The 19,732-nt window shown below is 33.7% G+C and overlaps 1 protein-coding gene and 1 pseudogene across 1 annotated transcript; both read left to right on the forward strand.

Annotated features, from left to right (window-relative positions):
* The first annotated feature begins 6,322 nt into the window (after positions 1-6,322).
* On the forward strand, positions 6,323-7,276 carry LOC107139844 (olfactory receptor 6C2-like). The gene has a single exon (XM_015482685.1). The coding sequence runs from the start codon at positions 6,323-6,325 to the stop codon at positions 7,274-7,276; it is 954 nt and encodes a 317-aa protein (XP_015338171.1).
* Positions 7,277-10,394: 3,118 nt separating this feature from the next.
* Positions 10,395-11,842, forward strand: LOC107139754 (annotated as a pseudogene).
* Positions 11,843-19,732: the final 7,890 nt, after the last annotated feature.

Below are 19,732 nucleotides of genomic sequence, written 5' to 3' on the forward strand. Positions count from 1 at the left end.
AAATAACATAATATTTTCTGGATTCCCTCTTCAGATTAACAAATCCTGTTTCTATGAAAACTTTGCCGAGAATTTGTAATAAGTGAGTCTCATTTACCTCCTGCATGGGCGAGGGAATAGGTTTGAAGGATGGGCTGGCTGTGAAATAAAAGCTATAAGTATAACCACAAAATAGACACCAAAGAATAGAAATGTAGTTTACAGAGAGGGGCAGAGACAGGTTAAGCAGAGGGGTACTGCCTCTAACAAAGATGGAGCCTGTACTTTATTTAGGTATAAGGTTTCAGTGAGTCTTGTCTCAGGAGCTTGCTTCTTCATGAAAAACAGGATAAGGTCAGGCTGTTTAGCTCTTAGCGGGTCCCATTTCCCATGCTATGCTAGAACTTGAGCAGTGAGCTAGGTAGTGAGCTTTCTCAAACCAGTGGGTTCCTACCGGGAGTTCCTGATACAGGCTTTCCTGCTTAATGGCGGAAGCACAGCTTTAGTTCATGCACGGTTCATGGATGGCTCCCTGCCATCCATATTTTATCAAACTATTTATATTTTATCAAAAGTTTATATTTTATCAAACTATTTTTTCTACTTTACTGAGATCATCATATTTTTATTTACTTACTCTGCCAGTGTGGTGTATTACATTGAAAATTTTCAATTGATGAGCCAACCTAGAATTTCTGAAATAAACCTCATTTTATGCTTATGTATATCCTTTCCTTTCTTGCACTATTTAATTCAATAATTTATATTTAGAGATCCTTACATTTATTTTAGCATAAATAGACTTGTAATTAAACTTATAATCCTTTTAAATTTGGTATCAAGTTTATATTACAAGTTGAGAATATTTCCTTTTACTTTTCTCTGGATGAGTTTATGCAAAATCAGTGTTTATTGTTTTTTCAATGTTTGGATTAATTTACAAGTAAAACCATTTGATCTTGAATTTTATTTGTGAGAACATTATGGATTATGGAATTCATGACTTGACATGTTTTGGAATATTCATATTTCCTGGCCTTACTTGTCTCCATCTGTTTCATTTTATTTTCCAATTAATCTTTATTTTATATATACAATTTTATTGGACTAATGTCTTCATACTACACCATTAATAATAGTTTAATAATTGTTGGGTCTGTAATGATGTTCCCTTTTGGGACAATTGCCATTTAAATAGTTTCTATTTTATTCCTTTCTTCTTGATAATATTTGCAGATATTTAACAATTTAATTAACCTATTTTTTTAAAATGAATTTTATAATTTTCTTATATTTATGTTAAATAAAACAATTTTTTTTTACTGTTTAATTTTCTTCCTTATATTTTGTTTTAATTTGTTCTTTTGTATCTTCTTAATATAGATACTTATATTGCTGGGTTTTCTACTGTCATATTTTCTAAAACATGGATTTAAAATATACATTTTGTGTTCAATAATGCATTAGCTATAGTCTACAAATTTTTATATATTATACTTAATTTCAAAATATGATTTAATTTACATTATTCCCCCCCTTTACCTTAGAAATCATTTAAGTTTTAAGTATTTATATTAAGTATTTTAAAGGATAACAAGTACGAAAACACAAGAGTGACATAGATAAATTCTGCTTAGGTGCCACCAAACTATATGTAGGTAAAAAGGTGCAATTTAATAATTAAAATATTTTTCTCAGTAAAAAGACAAAGGAAAGATCAAAACATAGAAAATAACATGACATAGACTTAGGATGTAGAAGGGTATCAGACATAGAAATTAATATGAAAACATAAGGTCTGTTTAGAAAAATAGAAAAAAAATCCAAAACATGAGTTTTTATACATCATAACAACATACACAAAAAGTTAAAACAAATGATAAACTGATGAAGAAATTCTCACATCATATGTGATCACTAGACATAGACATAAGTATTAGATTAAATGTGTTATATAGCTAGGTCATAAATAAAATTCAACTGTATAATATTGTTTAACTTTTTTGAGGCCACTTTAATAATTCAATATAAAAGCCTCAATATGTGAATTTATTTTTATTCTGAAATTCCACCTCTAAAAATTTATCTAGGTATATTTTCTCTAGCAATTGTTACTTTTAAAAATATCCCAGCAAACTAAATGTTTAAAATGATGCAATTATACAATTGATTATGGTGAAGCTATTTAAAAAAATAATGATAATTGCACATGTATTTAAAACTAATAATAAAGTTTTAAAAATACTAAAGGATATTCCAAAATCCATATGTAGCATCATGTGATCAAGTGGGATAAAAAAGCAAGTTACAAAGGTAAATAATAGAAATAATATTTTATTTTTTTAAATATTTGTGTAGCCTTATATTACTTGAAAGTATTTTAAAAATTATCACTTGCTTTGAGTTTTCCAATATTGTTTTCTCTTCTATTGTCTTTTTTAATGTTTGAGAAAAATTAGCAGGTAGGTTCACCTTGTGATCTTTCAACTTTCATTCTTAGTAAGGAAAAAATGTAGACGAGACAGGTTCATGACCCCTGTTTTTTAACTATTATATCTTGACCTGCAACTGTGGCTGTGATTGCATCTTTGTGTCCCTGAGGACACTGCCCCCACTGAAGCATCTTTCAGGATTTTTGCCCAAGTTCATTACAAAGAAGTCTCATTAGTAATGTTTGAACGTGGGTCACCAAGGACACAGTCATTTATTTATTTAAATTCAGGTTCAGCAGATAAATCAAATGCAAATATTAATAGTGTAAAAGGCCCTCACCCCATCCAGAGAAGTCATAATACCAATGCCTTGAAACCAATAGAGGAAAGTATTGTAAACAATATTTTATTTTCAACCCAAAGAGAAGTAGAAAATATTTCTCATGTAAAAAGGGGACTAAAGTTCTTTGTTAGAAAATCTTCCCAATTTGTTGGAGATGAAAACCTTGAAGAAGCCAGGCATGGTGATGCACACATATAATCTCAGTGGCTCCAGAGGCTGAGGCAGAAGGATCGAAAGTTGCAAGCCTCAGCAACTTATTGAGGTCTTAAGTAACTTAGTGAGACCCTGTCTCAAAATAAAATATAAAAAAGGGCTGGAGAGGTGGCTCGGTGTTTAAGTGTCCCTAAGTTCAATCCTTAGTACAAATAAATGTGAAGAATTCTAGGATTTCTCCAAGCAACAATCATAGAAAATAGGGGTGGCCCTATACCAAGTCAAGAAAATCACTCATAAACTTTTGCTCTGGGGTGATCTTCATCAAATTAGCCATTAGCACTCTTGTTAAAGAATCAGTTCAAGCTATTGTTAAGTCTCAGAAGAGTAAGTACAATGGCTATTTCATTTAAGTTCATCTTTTATAAATCTGTATAATGATTTTCTTGAAGAAGCCAATTGAATTCACATATTGAGGCTTTTATATTGAATTATTTTAGCCTCAATATGTGAATATATTTTTATTCTGACATGATTTAACAAAATCATATGTGATTAGTTATTTGAATTATTATATAAAGATCCACAGATCTTATTGGGTTGTCTTTTGGAATGCTGATTTTTGTTGTTTTGTAACAATAATGTGAATTTATAGATGGGGAGACGTTATTATTTTCACACTCTAACTTTACTCTTTAAAGGAAAAAAAATTAGTATCTGCACTAAAGCTATCCAATGTGACTGTTTATCTGATATTGACAAATTAGTTATCCTTGCACTTTTCCAAACATAAAAATCTTTGACAGTTGCAACAATTTTCCTAAACTTTGCCTCTTAAAAGCAAGCAGTATTAATGAATGGAATAAGTAAGGGATATTTTTTGGGAAAAAGGCTAATATGCAGAGGGTTCAGGAAAGGGCCTCCTACCATGAAATGCCTTTAGGAACAACTGGATTGAGAAGAAATGGTTTTGAAACAGAAGAAAGGTGAAAGGAGCATCCTTCCCTTCGATTAAATTATTCATTGTAGTTATTGTGTCCCATAGTTCCTAGGAATGTCACAAGTCTTCAAGAAATTATTGTCTTTTCTTCCCAATGGTGGTACAATAAAACTTAGGATTTAACTGCAGTAACTGGTCATATAATGAAGAGGTGATCCACCCTTATCTCTTGAAAAAGTGACTATTTTAAAGAAAAAATGGCATTCATATAATATGCTTATTGAGTTTTGTTAGGAAAATGGGGGGGGGTGGTCCTGTTTATCTACATAAGATAAACAAACACTGGAGATATTAATCTGAGTATGGTAATAAAATTGTGTGACAGCTGAGGAAAACCTACAGAAAACCTGTTTCAAGAATTTAAAATTCATTAACTCTTATTTTGAAATATTATTAAAATATTCATTGGAGAGGCTTAAGTGGAAAGTCTAGGGGGAAAAATCTTTGTAGAAGACAATGATGAAATCCTTAAACATATAAGAATAGAAGATTATTCCATGGTATAATTGTATGAATTAGGACTAAATGTGAGCAACACCCATGTCAACTAAAGGTGTCAATAATTTTTTCGAAAAGACCTACCATAAGGTACAGTGATTTGAGTGTTGGAACTATAACAGTCACATGTGAGTTAAAGGAAATAAGTGTTATGAAGTTTAGAGATGATACAACAAAGGTTATATATATATGTGTGTTTGTGTGTGTGTGTGTGTGTGTGTACACATGCAAATATATATTTGAAATTACATTTCTGATAATTATAAAATTGTGCAATGTTTCTAAACATGCTTTTTCAGACATCTTAACAATTGTAGAAAACAAATAGATGTATAATATCATGTTAGGAATTAGTTTAAAATTTGTGGTATATTCATAAATTTATTTTAACATAGGTGAAATTTTGAAATAATAAGAATTTAAAAAACTAAAGAGAAGTTTATAAACTGATAACAGAAATTAAATGGTTTGAAATTAGAATTCATTGCACTTATTGAGATGTAAAAATACTTATTTTAAATATTTAAAATATTCATTTTAAGATGACTAGCATGTAAAATTGTGTTTTCAGATATGCAAATTTCTTGACTTCTGATTTGAATACATTACTGACAGATTCTCCAAGAAAGCAAAAATCTAACAAAGATATCTGTTGAAGAGCTAAAACAAGGAAGAGACGACAGTGAACAGTTTGGTTGGCATGGAACATAACAACATAAGCACAGGAGTGATACTTTCATGGTATGACTTTATTCACTAGCAACGAAAATAAATGTCAAAAACAGGAACATATGAAATTTAAATAATTAACATCAGTGACAAAGTAATTTCAAGAGGAAACCCAAATAGAACTGAAGCTAGCTTTGAACATGTAGGCAAACTATATAGATATGTATCTATTCACACAATATTTCTTAAACACACTAATCATAAATCTAGGATTGTGTTAGTTTGGGAGATATTCTAGTTTAAGCAAAAAACCCACATAACATCCTAATTTCAACAAACTTAGTTTCTCAGGGGAAATGCTAAAGTCAAAGTAAAAATTGCTTGTCACAGGTGCAAAAATGAGCAGTTAACACAGACTGCAGATTTTTAGAAGTCTGTCCAATAGAGCAGATGCTGAAACTGAAAATCACAATAAGTAGATGTACACAGGCAGACTGTGGAGAGCTTATTTAGTATTTGGAATTTGATTTTGTACTTGACTCTAGTGTTATCAAGGTGTTAGAGTATTTTCCATCGTTAACAGACTGAAAGTATGGAAGTAATATGTTTTATTTTTCCAGATGTATATCCTTGGATCAAACATTTCTTCATTTGTAGTCACATGTGCATCCCAGTAGATACTGTATATAAATTACACACGATCAGAGAAATGTAAGGAAAATCAAAGGAGTGAGCCAACAATGTGGTAGTTACATTTTAAAATACAAAACAAACTACATACACACAGGCTTGATCATAGCTGGCAAAACATGAAATGCAAGTCATAGTGGACTGACAAACTTGTGCATGGAGTCCAGATGAGATGCTATATATTTACATTTTATCAAGGATCAAATATTCTATGAAAAGGCTAGAAAAAATACTTACATTTAAATATCCATTTTAAAAAACAGAAGAAATCTTAGAGATAAAAAGAATTCATAATTTTATTGAATCACAAGACATTGTGAGCCAAAGCCAACAACATGAAACAATCCAGTTGGACATAGATTACAAATATAAAATAAAAGTAGTCGTCACGCCTATCAGGGTATTGACAACATCAATTACAACTTACAGAAGAAACTACATGTACATTAGTTTTCTGTCTCCAGTAGTGACTACATCTGTCTGGCTTTCATGTCACTCTTGTTAAATAAAATAGCTCTAAATTTTACATGAAGATTGACTAAATAAAAGTAGTTAGTGATGAAAAACTATACAATAACAACTTTCATTCTGTTGGGACTAACAGATGACCCTCAACTTCAGATTCCAATTTTTGTGTTTCTATTTCTCACTTACATGTTGAGTATAACTGGGAATCTGACCATCATATCCCTCACTTTATTGGACTCCCACCTTAAAACACCCATGTACTTTTTCCTACAAAATTTTGCCCTATTAGAAATTTCATTTACATCTGCTTGTATCCCTAGATATTTATACAACATAGTAACCGGTGACAGGTCCATTACTTATAATATTTGTGTCGTTCAAGTGTTTTTTACTGACATCTTTGGAGTAATAGAATTTTTTCTTCTGGCCGTCATGTCCTATGATCGTTATGTGGCCATCTGCAAACCCCTGCATTATGTCACCATCATGAGCCACAGAGTCTGCAGGAAGCTTGTCCTCTGCTGTTGGATGGCTGGTTTGTTGATAATACTCCCACCACTTACTCTCTTCCTAAATTTGAAATTTTGTGATTCAAATGTTATTGATTATTTTTTCTGTGATGCATCTCCTATCTTGAAGATTTCATGCTCGGACACATGGCTCATAGAGCAGTTAGTGATTGTTTGTGCCGTGCTGACCTTCATTCTGACCCTTGTGTGCGTTGTTCTGTCCTACATATACATCATCAAGACCATTCTAGGATTCCCCTCTGCCCAGCAAAGAAAAAGGGCTTTTTCCACTTGCTCTTCTCACATGATTGTGGTGTCCATCACCTATGGAAGCTGTATCTTCATCTATGTCAAACCTTCAGCAAAGGAATCTGTGGCTATCAATAAGGGTGTGACAGTGCTAATGACATCCATTGCTCCCATGCTGAACCCATTCATTTACACTCTGAGAAACAAACAGGTGAGACAAGCTTTCAGTGATTCCTTAAAAAAACTTGCTTTAATCTCAAAGAGGAAAGAAGGTGGTCAAATATAGAAATAAAATATTAACTAAGCACAAACCATTAAACACCACATCTGTTTAAATCTGCTTGATCTGATTTCTATTCAGGTAAATCTTCTCAAACATTTCTTGCACTCAGAACAGTCTCCAAAACATAAATTCAGTCCTTTAACCCCCCTTCAAATAAACCTTTTTAAAGCTAAGTTTCCAATCTAAAGAAATGATAGTGTTTTTGGAGTTCATGTAAACCTGGTTCATTACTTTTAATCTAGGGGGGAAAAGAAAGAAAGAAAGAAAAAATAAAACAAAATAAGACAAAAGCAAAACCCAACAAGGAAATAAATAGCTTAGTTTGTATGCATCTGTACTTCCAAGAAAATAATTCATATAGATTTCTCAGTTTCTCTTCCACTCTAAATGATGCTAGATGGTTTTAAAAAAATTTTTTTGAGTACCTAGCTCTTGGTACCCAAAAAGAAAAAAAAATTATAATATCCTTCAATTTATTTAGTTCACTAATAATCCTCTATAACTAAAGATTTTTTCAAATCACCATTATCAATAAAGGACATGATATAATTAAAAAATAAAGAAAATTAAAATAAATGCATATCCTAATAAATATGTTTTAAATAAAAGTAGATTTGATATTTAGGATCCTAAAGTTTATTCCTATGTATGTAATATTTGCATACATATAAAATGCTGAAATTTTAAAATTAAAATATTCATAAATTATAGAGACTAATAATTAAGATGAGAAAAAAGTTCTTTTCTAGTAGGATATGAAATTATAATTACAATGTCAAAATGTTAACTACAGCTTTAGAATTAAGTTACTAAGAATGGAGAAAACATTCAAATGCAAAAATGGAATATGAATATTTTAAGTCAAATGTAGCTAAATAAAGCAATAAACTTTTGCACATCATGGAAACATCATTTTAATAGAAACAAGAAAAAGTCAGCAATATATGTGGAATCTCAGATAATTTATTAAAAGTCAGTTCAAATAAATGATCATAAAGTAATAAACTTTTTCATGCCCTAAAAATCTTATGAATTTGAACACAAAATGCCTATTAATTTCTTTCAAAAGAGTCCACACAATTATTAAATAACTTTTCACATTGAATTTTCTCCTGTCTCTGGGATGCAGGCTAGGTTGTTATCCTTGGAGTCTCCTGGCATCACAAAGGCTTTACACTTACTGTTGTCTCTGTTTAAAAACAAAAAGTTCTTTTCCTCTTCTTCTAAATTTTATTCTTTATTTATCTCTCAACTTAAATGTTATCCATTTAAACATAACTATTCTTCCTGTCCCCACCACACAGCCTACAAACCAAGTCTAGAGGAATTGTCTCTCCTGTCTGCTCTACTGACCAGAGGTCTCCCTGCTGTGCACCAATATTCCTTAAGTTTTGTTTATATTGTACATTTAATATCTGCCATAAAGACAAATGCTTTATTTTTCATGTCCATGTGAGTGTATATAAAACCTAGTAAATAAGTGATACTGAATACATAATTTTCAAATATATTGAATAAAAGGCTCACAATCCCTACCAAAAAAGGAAAATATTTATTTTTATGACATGAAAAAAATAATTGTAAAAGGATCACATGACTACAGTATAGCATGCATTTTTTAAAAATATGTTTTTTAGTTATAGATGGATCTCCTGGGAAATATAATTCCATTCAATGACAGAGAAGTAGCAAAAGCCCAACAGACCGTGTTTTCAGATGGTGTATATGTTCATTACTAGCATTATAAATAATTAGTGCTGGCTGACTAGGGGTAGTTATTGCTCCATGAACAGAAGCTCAGTTTGTTCCTCTATATGAAGACTACACATAATCATCAGAGATTACATCAACAAAAAAAAGGCCTGCAAGAACTCAATATTTTTGCAATCCTGCATTTGTATCTACTTTTTAATGCAAATATATGAATTTATATATACCATCTCAACTTTTATATATTATATAAAAATGTACATTATTCAAATTTTATGGATCTTCCAAATATTCATAAAATAATACTACTACATTTATAATTTTGCTAGAATATATGAAGTTTTAATTTTACCATCAAGGTATTCTGGAAATACAAACTATTTTCCTTAGCAGCACACTACCTATAAAACATGAATGAGCATTCCATAACTCTGCCTGAAACATAATTTTGCTAGCTCTAACTTAAGCACTAGCTATCACTCTTGTTAGACAGAGATTCTCCCTAACCCTCATCATTTAAACCTGAAAAAAGACAGAGGATGGTAATGGAAAACCATAAAGTAGTGACAATGTTCATCATAGTGGGTTCAAATGATGACCCACATTTGAAAATTGTGTTATTTATCTTCCTGTTTCTCAATTATTTAAGCACTGCTTTGATCTGATCATTCCTGAACTCACCCTGCTGAATGCTCATCAGAAACTCATATATTTTTTCCTTTTTATAAATTTCCTATACTATCACATGTATCCCTTAATTTTTAGGTATTATGGATACTGGGAAGAAAACTATTTCTTATAACCTTTGTGTCACTTGAATATTAGCTATATTCAAAAAAATATATATCAAGCTAGGTGTGATGGTGCATGCCTATAATTCCATTGGCTCAGCAAGTTGAAATAGGAAGACCTCAATTCCAAGCCAGCCTCGGTAACTTAGTGAGGCCCTAAGCAACTCAGTGAGACCCTGTGTCTAAATAAAATACAGGAAAGGCCTGGGGGTGAGGCTCTGTGGTTAAGTGACCCTGAGTTCAATTCTTGGTACAAAACAAACAAACAAACAAAAACAACTTAAATGTTTGAACAGCCTATTATGATAAAGCATTTGAAAGATTGGTCATAGATTAACATGAATCAAACTGAGGAGCTACATTTCAAATAACTATTAAGTGTCCTATAAACTCGTAAATAGGACCTACTTTGATTTGGACAAGGGAAGGATTTCTCAGTGTTCTAATAAGGATGATGAGTGGAGTAGAAGTTATTTTCATTGTGATGAACTCTAAGCTATTTGAGAAATACTTGTGATCGGTAAGTTTCTGAAAATGAAACTTCATATAGCTGAAAAGGAAGACATAATTTCTTGTGATACTAGTTTTTATTTTCTGTAATTTTATAGGACAAAAGAGAAATGAAGAATCAATCAGTGGAGATAGAATTCATTTTGCTTGGACTCACAGATGACCCTCTGCTATAGATTATGATTTTCCTCTTTCTATTTTTCAATTATATCTTGAGCCTGATGGGGAACTTAGTCATCATCCTCCTTTCCCTGCTGGATCCCTGCCTTAAGACTCCTATATATTTCTTCCTCCGAAATTTTTCCTTCTTAGAAGTTTTGTTTATAACAGTCTGCATCCCATGGTTCCTGATAAGGGTTCTCACTGGGGACAGAACAATTTCCTACAATTATTGTGCAACTCAATTATTCTTTTTTTTTTCCTATTAAGGGCTACAGAGTTTTACCTCCTGGCTGCCATGTTCTATGACCACTATGTCGCCATCTGCAAACCTCTGCATTACCCAGTCATTATGAACAGCAGAGTGTGCTACCTACTGGTGCTAAGCTCCTGGGCAGCTAGATTCTTAATCATCTTTCCTCCTTTGCTCCTGGGACTCAAACTGGATTTCTGTGCTTCCAAAGTGATTGATCATTTCCTGTGTGACATTTCTCCCATCCTGCAGATCTCTTGTACAGATACACGTTTCATAGAATTGATGGCTTTTGTTTTAGCTGTGATGACACTTGCCCTCACATTGTTTTTAGTGGTCGTCTCCTACACATTCAACATCAAAATCATTCTCAAATTCCTTTCTGGTCAACAAGGAATGAGGCTTTTTCCACCTGTTGTCTTTATCACTTATGGGAGCTGCATATTTATGTATATGAAACCATCAGCAAAAGAAAGGGTGACTTTAACTAAAGGTGTAGCTGTGCTCAATACCTCTGTTGCCCTTTTACTCAAACCTTTTATTTGTTAGACCATGACGCAAGAAAAGACCTCTGACTCCAATTAAAATCAAATTAAATCAAGCTTATTATTTCGACCAGCCAGGCTGCCTTTCCCATCAAAATCGTGGGAGCCAAGGACAGCGGCGAAGCTTCCTTGCAGCCCAGTTGTATAGCCCCAAAAGTTACACAAGGGGGGGTTACAGATAACAAAACTCTGAGGAGCATAACACAAGTTTACATTTTTGCTGACCCCGGCATCAGAATTTATAGAGGTCTTAGAGACTCAGAGAGGGTCATTATCTGGCCAGGGAAGGCCAGAATTTATGAAGCGTCACTAAGGTTTAGGAAAGGGTTGTTATCTGGTCAGGGAAAACTGGGCATGGGTGAGTTCAGGGCACGGGCAGGCATTCCAATCAGCTTTACAACATCAACTAATGGACAGGCCATATAGACATCCTAATATTTTTACAGAAAACAGAAATGAATCCTTCATAACTTGTGACAAGCTGGCTTCTGATCTAAAGAGAGAACTAGGCTAGGTATATCACATTTACACCCTGAGGAACCAGCAGGTGAGAGAAGCTCTCCAGTATATGCTCCTTTTCAAAACAACAAGACAGAGTTAGACATAAATAACATTCTTGGGAACATAAATGAGAAAACTCAATATGGTTATCTACTGCATTACTTTGGATCTCTGCCATTTTTTCCCTTGACTATTTATATCTTATTAAGTTTGCTCTGTCCATCTGCACCTCTCTCCTCTTTTTTCTGAGTGGATCTTCCTAATCTCTGGGAATAAACTGCCTTCCTCAATCCAGAATATAAAATTCTAACTTTATCTAGAAATGTCTATTCTCATAAAGGGCTTCTTTATATACTAAATGCTTTTTGCAAACTTGCTAGACATAGCTAGTTAAATATTTGATACATATGTTAATTGCTAAGGATTGCATCCACTCTTAAGTATTTTGCATTGCTAAAATTGATAGATACACAAAACATGATGATTCATATAATGTGATTGATGTTGTGATAGAAAAAGTAGAAAATCTAAGTAATTTTAAAGTGCAAAGTAATCTTTCAAGAAAAATCATCACTTAACGAATCTTGAAAGATGAATAAGGAAAATAAAAATTCAAGGGTATTGCAATGAGAGCTATAACACATGAACAGAATGGATATTCCACTGAAAAATTTTCTCCTGTGGAATCATAATAATTACAAATAAGTTATTTGTAAACAAATAGATGTAATTTGTGGTAAAAATAATTGAACACCAGGCTTTGGTTCTAAATTTACAGTCTCTGAACACTTCAGATGATACTAACTCGTGAAAGAAATTCAACCTACAATTCATTTATATCTTGGCTTGGGAAAATACTTACATATTTGAGGCATGTGTATAAAAACACCTCATCTCATTGAATTAAAGTATATACTGATGATCTTTAGTCACTGTAGATTAGTCATGCCTGTTCTAAAATTTCATATGAAAAAAACTGCACTGTTTGAATTTCATGTCTGACTTCTTTTGTTCAACATAGCAAAGTTCACCCATGCTATTGCATGCATCCATAGCTCCTTCTGTATGCTGTTGTGATTTAGCAGCATGTCTCCTGTTCTTTGGAAATAGCCCATTTTTTTTCTCCCTTATTCCAATACTTTGGTATTTTATTCTCTGAGGGATTTCTCCACAAGTGAATCATTTTCTTTGGTGTGGGAAGTGGGTAAATTGAAACACCAATCCCTGAAAACTATCCTTCCATGTCCTTTTGAAATGAAATATGTCAAAGTGGAGTTAATAGGAATGGGCTGTTCTCATGTTACTGCTGAGTCCATTCCTCCATTCCCATCATCCAGGAAGAGAAGCTTAAGAAATTATCCCTCAGGGAAAAGAAGAAGGATGCCTTTAGAGGAATACATTCAACATTTTGTTCCTCTCTTTATGAGCTCACTTCAGCAAAGAAAAAACAAACAAACAAACACCTAGATTATTTGTTTTTTATAATTTGACAGACTCCAAGACTCTACTTGCTTTTCAAGACCTGAGGGAGCCAAAAGCCAAACTTTGAGTGTTGATGACAGAATGTTGAGAAAACTAATACTGAAGATTTCAGGTTGTGTTACAGCTGTTGGCCCGTGATGAGTCCTTGCTTCCCCAATGTTGAAGAATAACACCAGAAAAGACTTTTCCTAGAGGAAGAAGGGGACCCAAGAGGTGGAATCCATTGAAAGGCGAATGTGTTCCCCTTTTTATAGTTCTTTCAGTGATGGAATGTAGGTGGGAAGGCCCAAAGGGTGGGACACAGGTGGACCAAAGAAGTAATCTGGGCAGGAAGTGAGTCAGCTTCTTCAAGTTTGCTGGGAGCTGTTTTATTAACACTTCTTTGGGATGGGCTCTGGGCCTTGGGGACATTAACATTCCATGAGTTGTCCTGTGTTTCCAGGACTTCATTAACATTCCAAGAGTTGTTCAGCTTTTCCCGGAATTCATTCTCAACATGGCCTCCATTTTGGATCTCACTCAATATTAGACCCGATTTACCTAACTACACTGACTACCTAACTTTAAATCTGGTTTCAGTTGGAGGCCTGCAGAGAAGGTGCAGGAAGTGTGAATGGGAAATGGCAATGAATTTCTATAATTTCTGAGAGAGTGCTTTGGATACTGCTGGTTACTAGTGACGAGTTCTGTTTCCCCACATGTTGAAGTATAACATTAGAGAAGCACACAGAGGCAAGAATATAAAGGAGGGTTTATTTAAAAAGCAGTGACATAGGCTTCCCCAGGGAGGGAGAAGGAGGCCATAGCTGGTATCCTGGTATCCTCAGAGGTGAAGGCGTTCTGGCTTTTTTTTTTTTAATATAGGTTTTAGGGTTCCTTTGTCTCCTGCTCTCTTCCCCTGCATATCTCTCTCCTTCCTGCTTTTAAGATTAGGCCCTGTGATGTTCAGTGGGATGGAAAAAGGTGAGAAGATGATTGTAAATTACACCTGTGAAGAAACCCTGTGAAGAGACACAGGTGAAGTAGAAGCAGGCAGACAAGGTGGAGTAGAGTGGAGAGAAGAAGTGAGGAAGAGGTGTATGCTTTCTGCTCCTCCCTCCTGCCAAGTTTATTAACTCAAAAAAGATTACATATTATCCATATTACCCTACACTCTAACTGGTATTCCTTTAACCCTAATGCTACTTAACTGAGATAAGGTCCAGATTAATACAAACACAGAGTCTCTCACATCCAAGGATGTTACTATGGAAACGAGGTAGTGCCTCTGCATAGTTATCTTAATAGCCTCAGTGGGGAACTGCTGGGCATTCCAATCCTGGGAATCAGGGCACCAGTTACTCCCAGGGCGTCTGCTCATGGGGGACAGAGGCTTTCCTATTTCCATGGTCAGAATACCTTCAGCAGATGGGCTGGAGGAGCCAAAGTGGGATGATCTGGGCTGGAAGGGGATGTAATTAACAATTTCCTGTAGGGAGGGACAACCCCTGAGACAAGTTACCTTAGCCACAGGTTGTAGCAGGGGCAGGTTATCTTGATAAGGGTGTAGAAAGTGCTCTGAAGGCATTAGCATTTCAATCCCTCTCCAACTTCCAGACTTACTCAAATTAGCCTCCTTGATCCAACCTGACTTGATTTACCTATTTATACTAAATGCCTGTCTAATTCTGGCTCCACTTTTCAAAACCTTATCAGCAAATTAGGTAATTCTAAAACACTTAATTAGAAGGTACTCTGGATGTCATGTTAACTCATCAGTCTGACTTCAAACCCTTTTGGAGAAAAATAACCTTTGCTTCTCTTTCCACTTTCAAGTTTTGCACAAAGTCCTCTCATGGTTTTAACATACCATACTGAGAAGGAAACTCTGAGAAGTGGCCTCCTAGTTGGTCATCTGCTCTCAGATAATGACTAGGAAAGTCATGTGTGAGGTTGACTCAGCTATATATAATTCAATGTAGATTGTATGAAAACCAAAGCCATGGTCAGGAGTGCAAATCATTGCTTCTATCACTGGCTGGACTCAAAGTGTGATATTGCTGGTGCAGTGGCACATGCCTGCAACCCCAGCAGTTTGGGAAGCTAAGACAAAAGGATTGCAAGTTCAAAGACAGCCTCAGCAAAAGTGATGTGCTAGGTCTCACTCAGTGAGACCTTGTCTCTAAATAAAATAGAAAATAGGGTTGGGGATGTGGCTTAGTGGTCCAGTGCCCCTGAGTTCATTCCCCAGTACAAAAAAAAAAAAAACAGGAAAAGAAAAAAAGAAAATGAAAAAGAAAAGAGATATCAGTGTTGTGGTGGACAGGTAGGGAGGGATGAGAAGTACTAATTAAGTTTTCCCCACCATATAGGGCTGTTTGAAGTTCCTAGCCATTATGAATGCTTAAATCCATGAAAGCTATTCATGTTGATGTCCTGGTTGGTTTTATAGGGCATAGTAGATGATTTCTGATGCAGGGAAGAATCAGGAAAAAGAGCAACAAACATAAGAAAAGATTTTACTATTAAAGCAATTTGATTTTGTCAAGCTAAAACAGGTCTAAGTTTTAAGATCTATATGTGTTCCATGTAGAACAATATCTCTACTCCAAGATCTTTTAGGACAAATTCTTCTCAGTCATTGATTCACAAATCCTGGGATGAAAACTTCTCATTCATTCATTCATTCATTACTTCACCAAACAACTGCCCAAGAACTTGTATCAGACTTGACAAAATGGGCAAGCTTCTGGAAATTGAATGACAGTAGAGTGAAGTCTATAAAATAAAATGTCATAGTACAAAAAATATGTTTGAATACTAAAATATATGATAGAGAATTCTAAGTATTTAGAGGGGCAGGAGTTTTTTTTTTTAATTAATAAGTTTTCTTCTGCTTATTCCTTAACTAAAGAACCCAAAGTCCACTAACCATAAGGAATTTAAGTTTCAACTACTAGAAATATAAGGATCTTCTTTAGGCCAGTGGGGTATTGTTAGTAATTGGTGGGATAAATAGGAATAAGCAGGAATAATGGGAGGTCACAGGGACAAAGTCACAGAAGGAGATAAAATCAGCTTTCTCAGGCAGACAATATGTGGAGTCAGCTTTCTCTAGATAACAGGGTGTCTCATCCTGATTCCAAGTGGGCACACAAACCACAAGGGCAGAACAAGGATCTCCCACCCACCCACACACATGAAATTCAGGCCTTGAAACATAAACCAATCAGTAAAGATTCTCAGGCAAATTGAACACTTAAGAAGGGTCCTATCAACATACCACCATGGTCATTCTCAATTAGGTCTGCAGGCTTGACACAATCCAGGAACTAAAGGAGTATATACACAGGACTCCCAGGGACCACAGGGGCTGTTCTCTCTCTGGAAAAGGACCATTAAATGTCTACACTGAATATTCTTTTGCTTTCAGTAAACCTTTATATGTATAGCCATGTGAGGGAGAAAGATCAGGCCACTAATCTTGCCTAATAAGGACACAGGAAACAAGGAACCCACTTCCTCTTGTGATATTCCTGGCCTTCCCATGACATTAGGACCAAGTGGACTTGGCCCTCAGGCTAATGCTTCTTGTCTGTGCTCTATGGCTTCATAAATTCTAGGTAGACATCTGTGATATTCTCTGTAGTGACACTAATTTAAATAGTTTACACTTATAAATGAATGAAATGGACTGAGTGTTATTTTTAAATGATCTTCATAATAATCTTGTTTTCTGGGAAATCAATATACCCAAAGAAAAACATTTTAGAACAAATTGAAAATAGAACTCTCGGAATAGGTGGCTGGTACCCAAAATTTAGAAGTCTGAGAAGATTCTCAGAATCATTCAATGATAATAATACTAATCACGCTTTTAATTATAAATAAAAATTTTATGAATTTCAATATTAAATGGGAACTTCAGGTTCCTCACGAATTGCTATAGGGGTCCAAAATATAGGGCATTGCTTATCAGATTCTAAAGATAGTCATTGAAAAGGTGGAAGTATTAATCTTATAATAACCAAAAGAAGTGGATTGGAAAAATGATGTGGTTTTATCCTGAAGTCAAGTTAATGGATAAAGCCCCTAATGAAGAAAATATATCTTTTCTGGCTGGAAGCTGGCTGAAATATTTATTGAATGTACAGATCCACAGTGGTGCTATCTGATAAGAGTCTGTGTGGTTTACCCTCAGGTCAGAATTATCTAACTTTTTTTTTTTTAAGGTAGAAAAGGAACTGGGATTGGGAGGAAGATTTTGTCTTTTGAGAAGTAAACCTTGTATCTGCTAATGGTTTTAATTGCCACTATCCTTATATGAAACAACATTAGATTTTTTTTTGTTAAAGGTACAATTTTAGAAAACAGGTTAGATTGCACAGGCAAAACCAACATGCTTATTCACCATGATGGTTTGATTTTGGTCAATACATTTAAAAAGTTTATAAAGGTATACTACGTAATAAAGAACCTATGTTTAAAGTGTATGATAATCTTTGATGTATAAAATATTGTATATTTTCTAAGAATTATATAAAATTGAACCATTACCACATCAAGATAATGAAGATAGTCATTGCTGCCAAAAGATTCCTAATGCAACATTGTAATCCCTCTCATCATGTCTCTCTCAACATTCTCTGGAATGATTGATCCACTTTATGTCTCTATAGATTTTTTTCCACTTTCTAGGATATGGTATAAAGAAAATAATACAGTATTCATTTTAACCAGGTTTCTTTCAGTCTAATTATTTTGATATTCATTTATAATATTCCATATATAGATGAATGCATTTCTGATTGCTCATCAGTATTCTTTTCGTTGTTCTACCTCTACTTATTTATTCATAACCTCTGTTGAGGGGCAGTAGATTTGTGTCCTATTGTTGGGTACAATGAGTAAAGTTGCTACAAACATTTGATTACAAAATCTCATGGGGTCATAAGATTTCATTTTTCCAGAGTAAATATCCAGGACTGTAATGGCTGTAATGTTTATATGATAGGTAGATGTTTGATTTTTAAAGAAAGTGCTAAACTATTTTCTAAAGTGATGATATAATTTTATATTCCATCAGCAGTTTGTGAAGAATTCAGTGGCTCCACATCCTCACCAACAAATATTTTGGCAAATATATATGTACATTTTTATCTTTAGCCATTTTAAAGGGCATATAGTTGTATTTCATAGTAATTATAATTTCACTTCTCCAAAGGCTAGTGATGTTGATCATCTTTTTACACTTCTCAGCCATTTGTATAATTCCTTTGATAAAATCACTGCATAAATATGTGCCCATTTAAATTTTTATCACTAATATTATATTTTGGGATTCTTTAACTATTGTGATACAAGTCCTTTTTCAGATATGCAATTTTTATCTATCTATCTTGTGGCTTGTATTTCCATTCATAAACAATGGGTTTTGAAGAGCACATTACTGATTACTTCAATTTATCAATTATTTTTCTTTATGACTCATGGTTCAATCTAGTCCAAGAACAGATGTATTATCTAGTTTGATTTTATCTTGAAGTTATATACCTTTATTTTTATAGCTATGGCTTATTTGAACTGAGTTATGTATATGATACGAGTTATTGATCATGTGGGTAACTTAATTTTTCAGATATCATTTGTTGAAAGACACCAATAGAGAACAAAAATTTATCAGGCTGAAAATGTTAATAGTTTCAAGATTTAAAAAACCTTCTTATCTATACAAACTAGATTTTATTTCTTGTGGAAAGCATTTTCAAACCTACATAATGTTATAATCTATAAAGCCCCTCTATTCTTGGTTGTCTTTCAACTAGTTCTGAACATGTACAAAGATGTCTGATCTAAAACTAACTACCTGTGGCCTCACCAAAGGTAGAGCTACAGATTTTGTCAACTCTTACCAATAATTATGAGATTGTACAATGACCATTCCTTCTTAAAACCAATATTTGTTTATTAAAGAAAAATTGTACTCAGAATTTTTAGGAAGATTCCTACTGAATTTCATATGTTTCTTTTATTATTATTATTTTTTAATTGTTTTAATTAGTTATACATGACAGTATAATGCATTTATACACTTTGATATAACATACATAGATGGGATATAATTTCTCATTTTTCTGAGTTTATATATTATAGAATCATATTGCTCATGTAGTCACATATATACATAAAATAATAATGACTGTTCCATTCTACTATCTTTTATATCCGTACCACCCCTCCCTTTCCCTCCCTTCACTTCCTTCTATTTAATCTAAGGTAATGCTATTCTTTTCTAGTGGCCCCACCTTATTGTGAATTAGTATCTGCATAATACAGAAAACATCCAGCCTTTAGTTTGGGGGGTTTGGCTTATTTTGCTTAACATGATATTCTCCAACTCAATCCATTTACTGGCAAATGCCATATTTCACACTTCTTTAAAGCCAGTAATATTTCCTTGAGTATATATACCACATCATATTTATCCATTAATCTATTGAAGGACATCTAGGTTGGTTCCACAGTTTAG

Source organism: Marmota marmota, unplaced genomic scaffold, assembly GCF_001458135.2.
Source record: "Marmota marmota marmota unplaced genomic scaffold, marMar, whole genome shotgun sequence".
Lineage (NCBI taxonomy): Eukaryota > Metazoa > Chordata > Mammalia > Rodentia > Sciuridae > Marmota > Marmota marmota.

What these genes read in the sequence shown, in the direction of transcription:
- LOC107139844 (XM_015482685.1), top strand. Translation starts at nt 6,323, where the DNA reads ATGAAAAACTATACAATAACAACTTTCATTCTGTTGGGACTAACAGAT.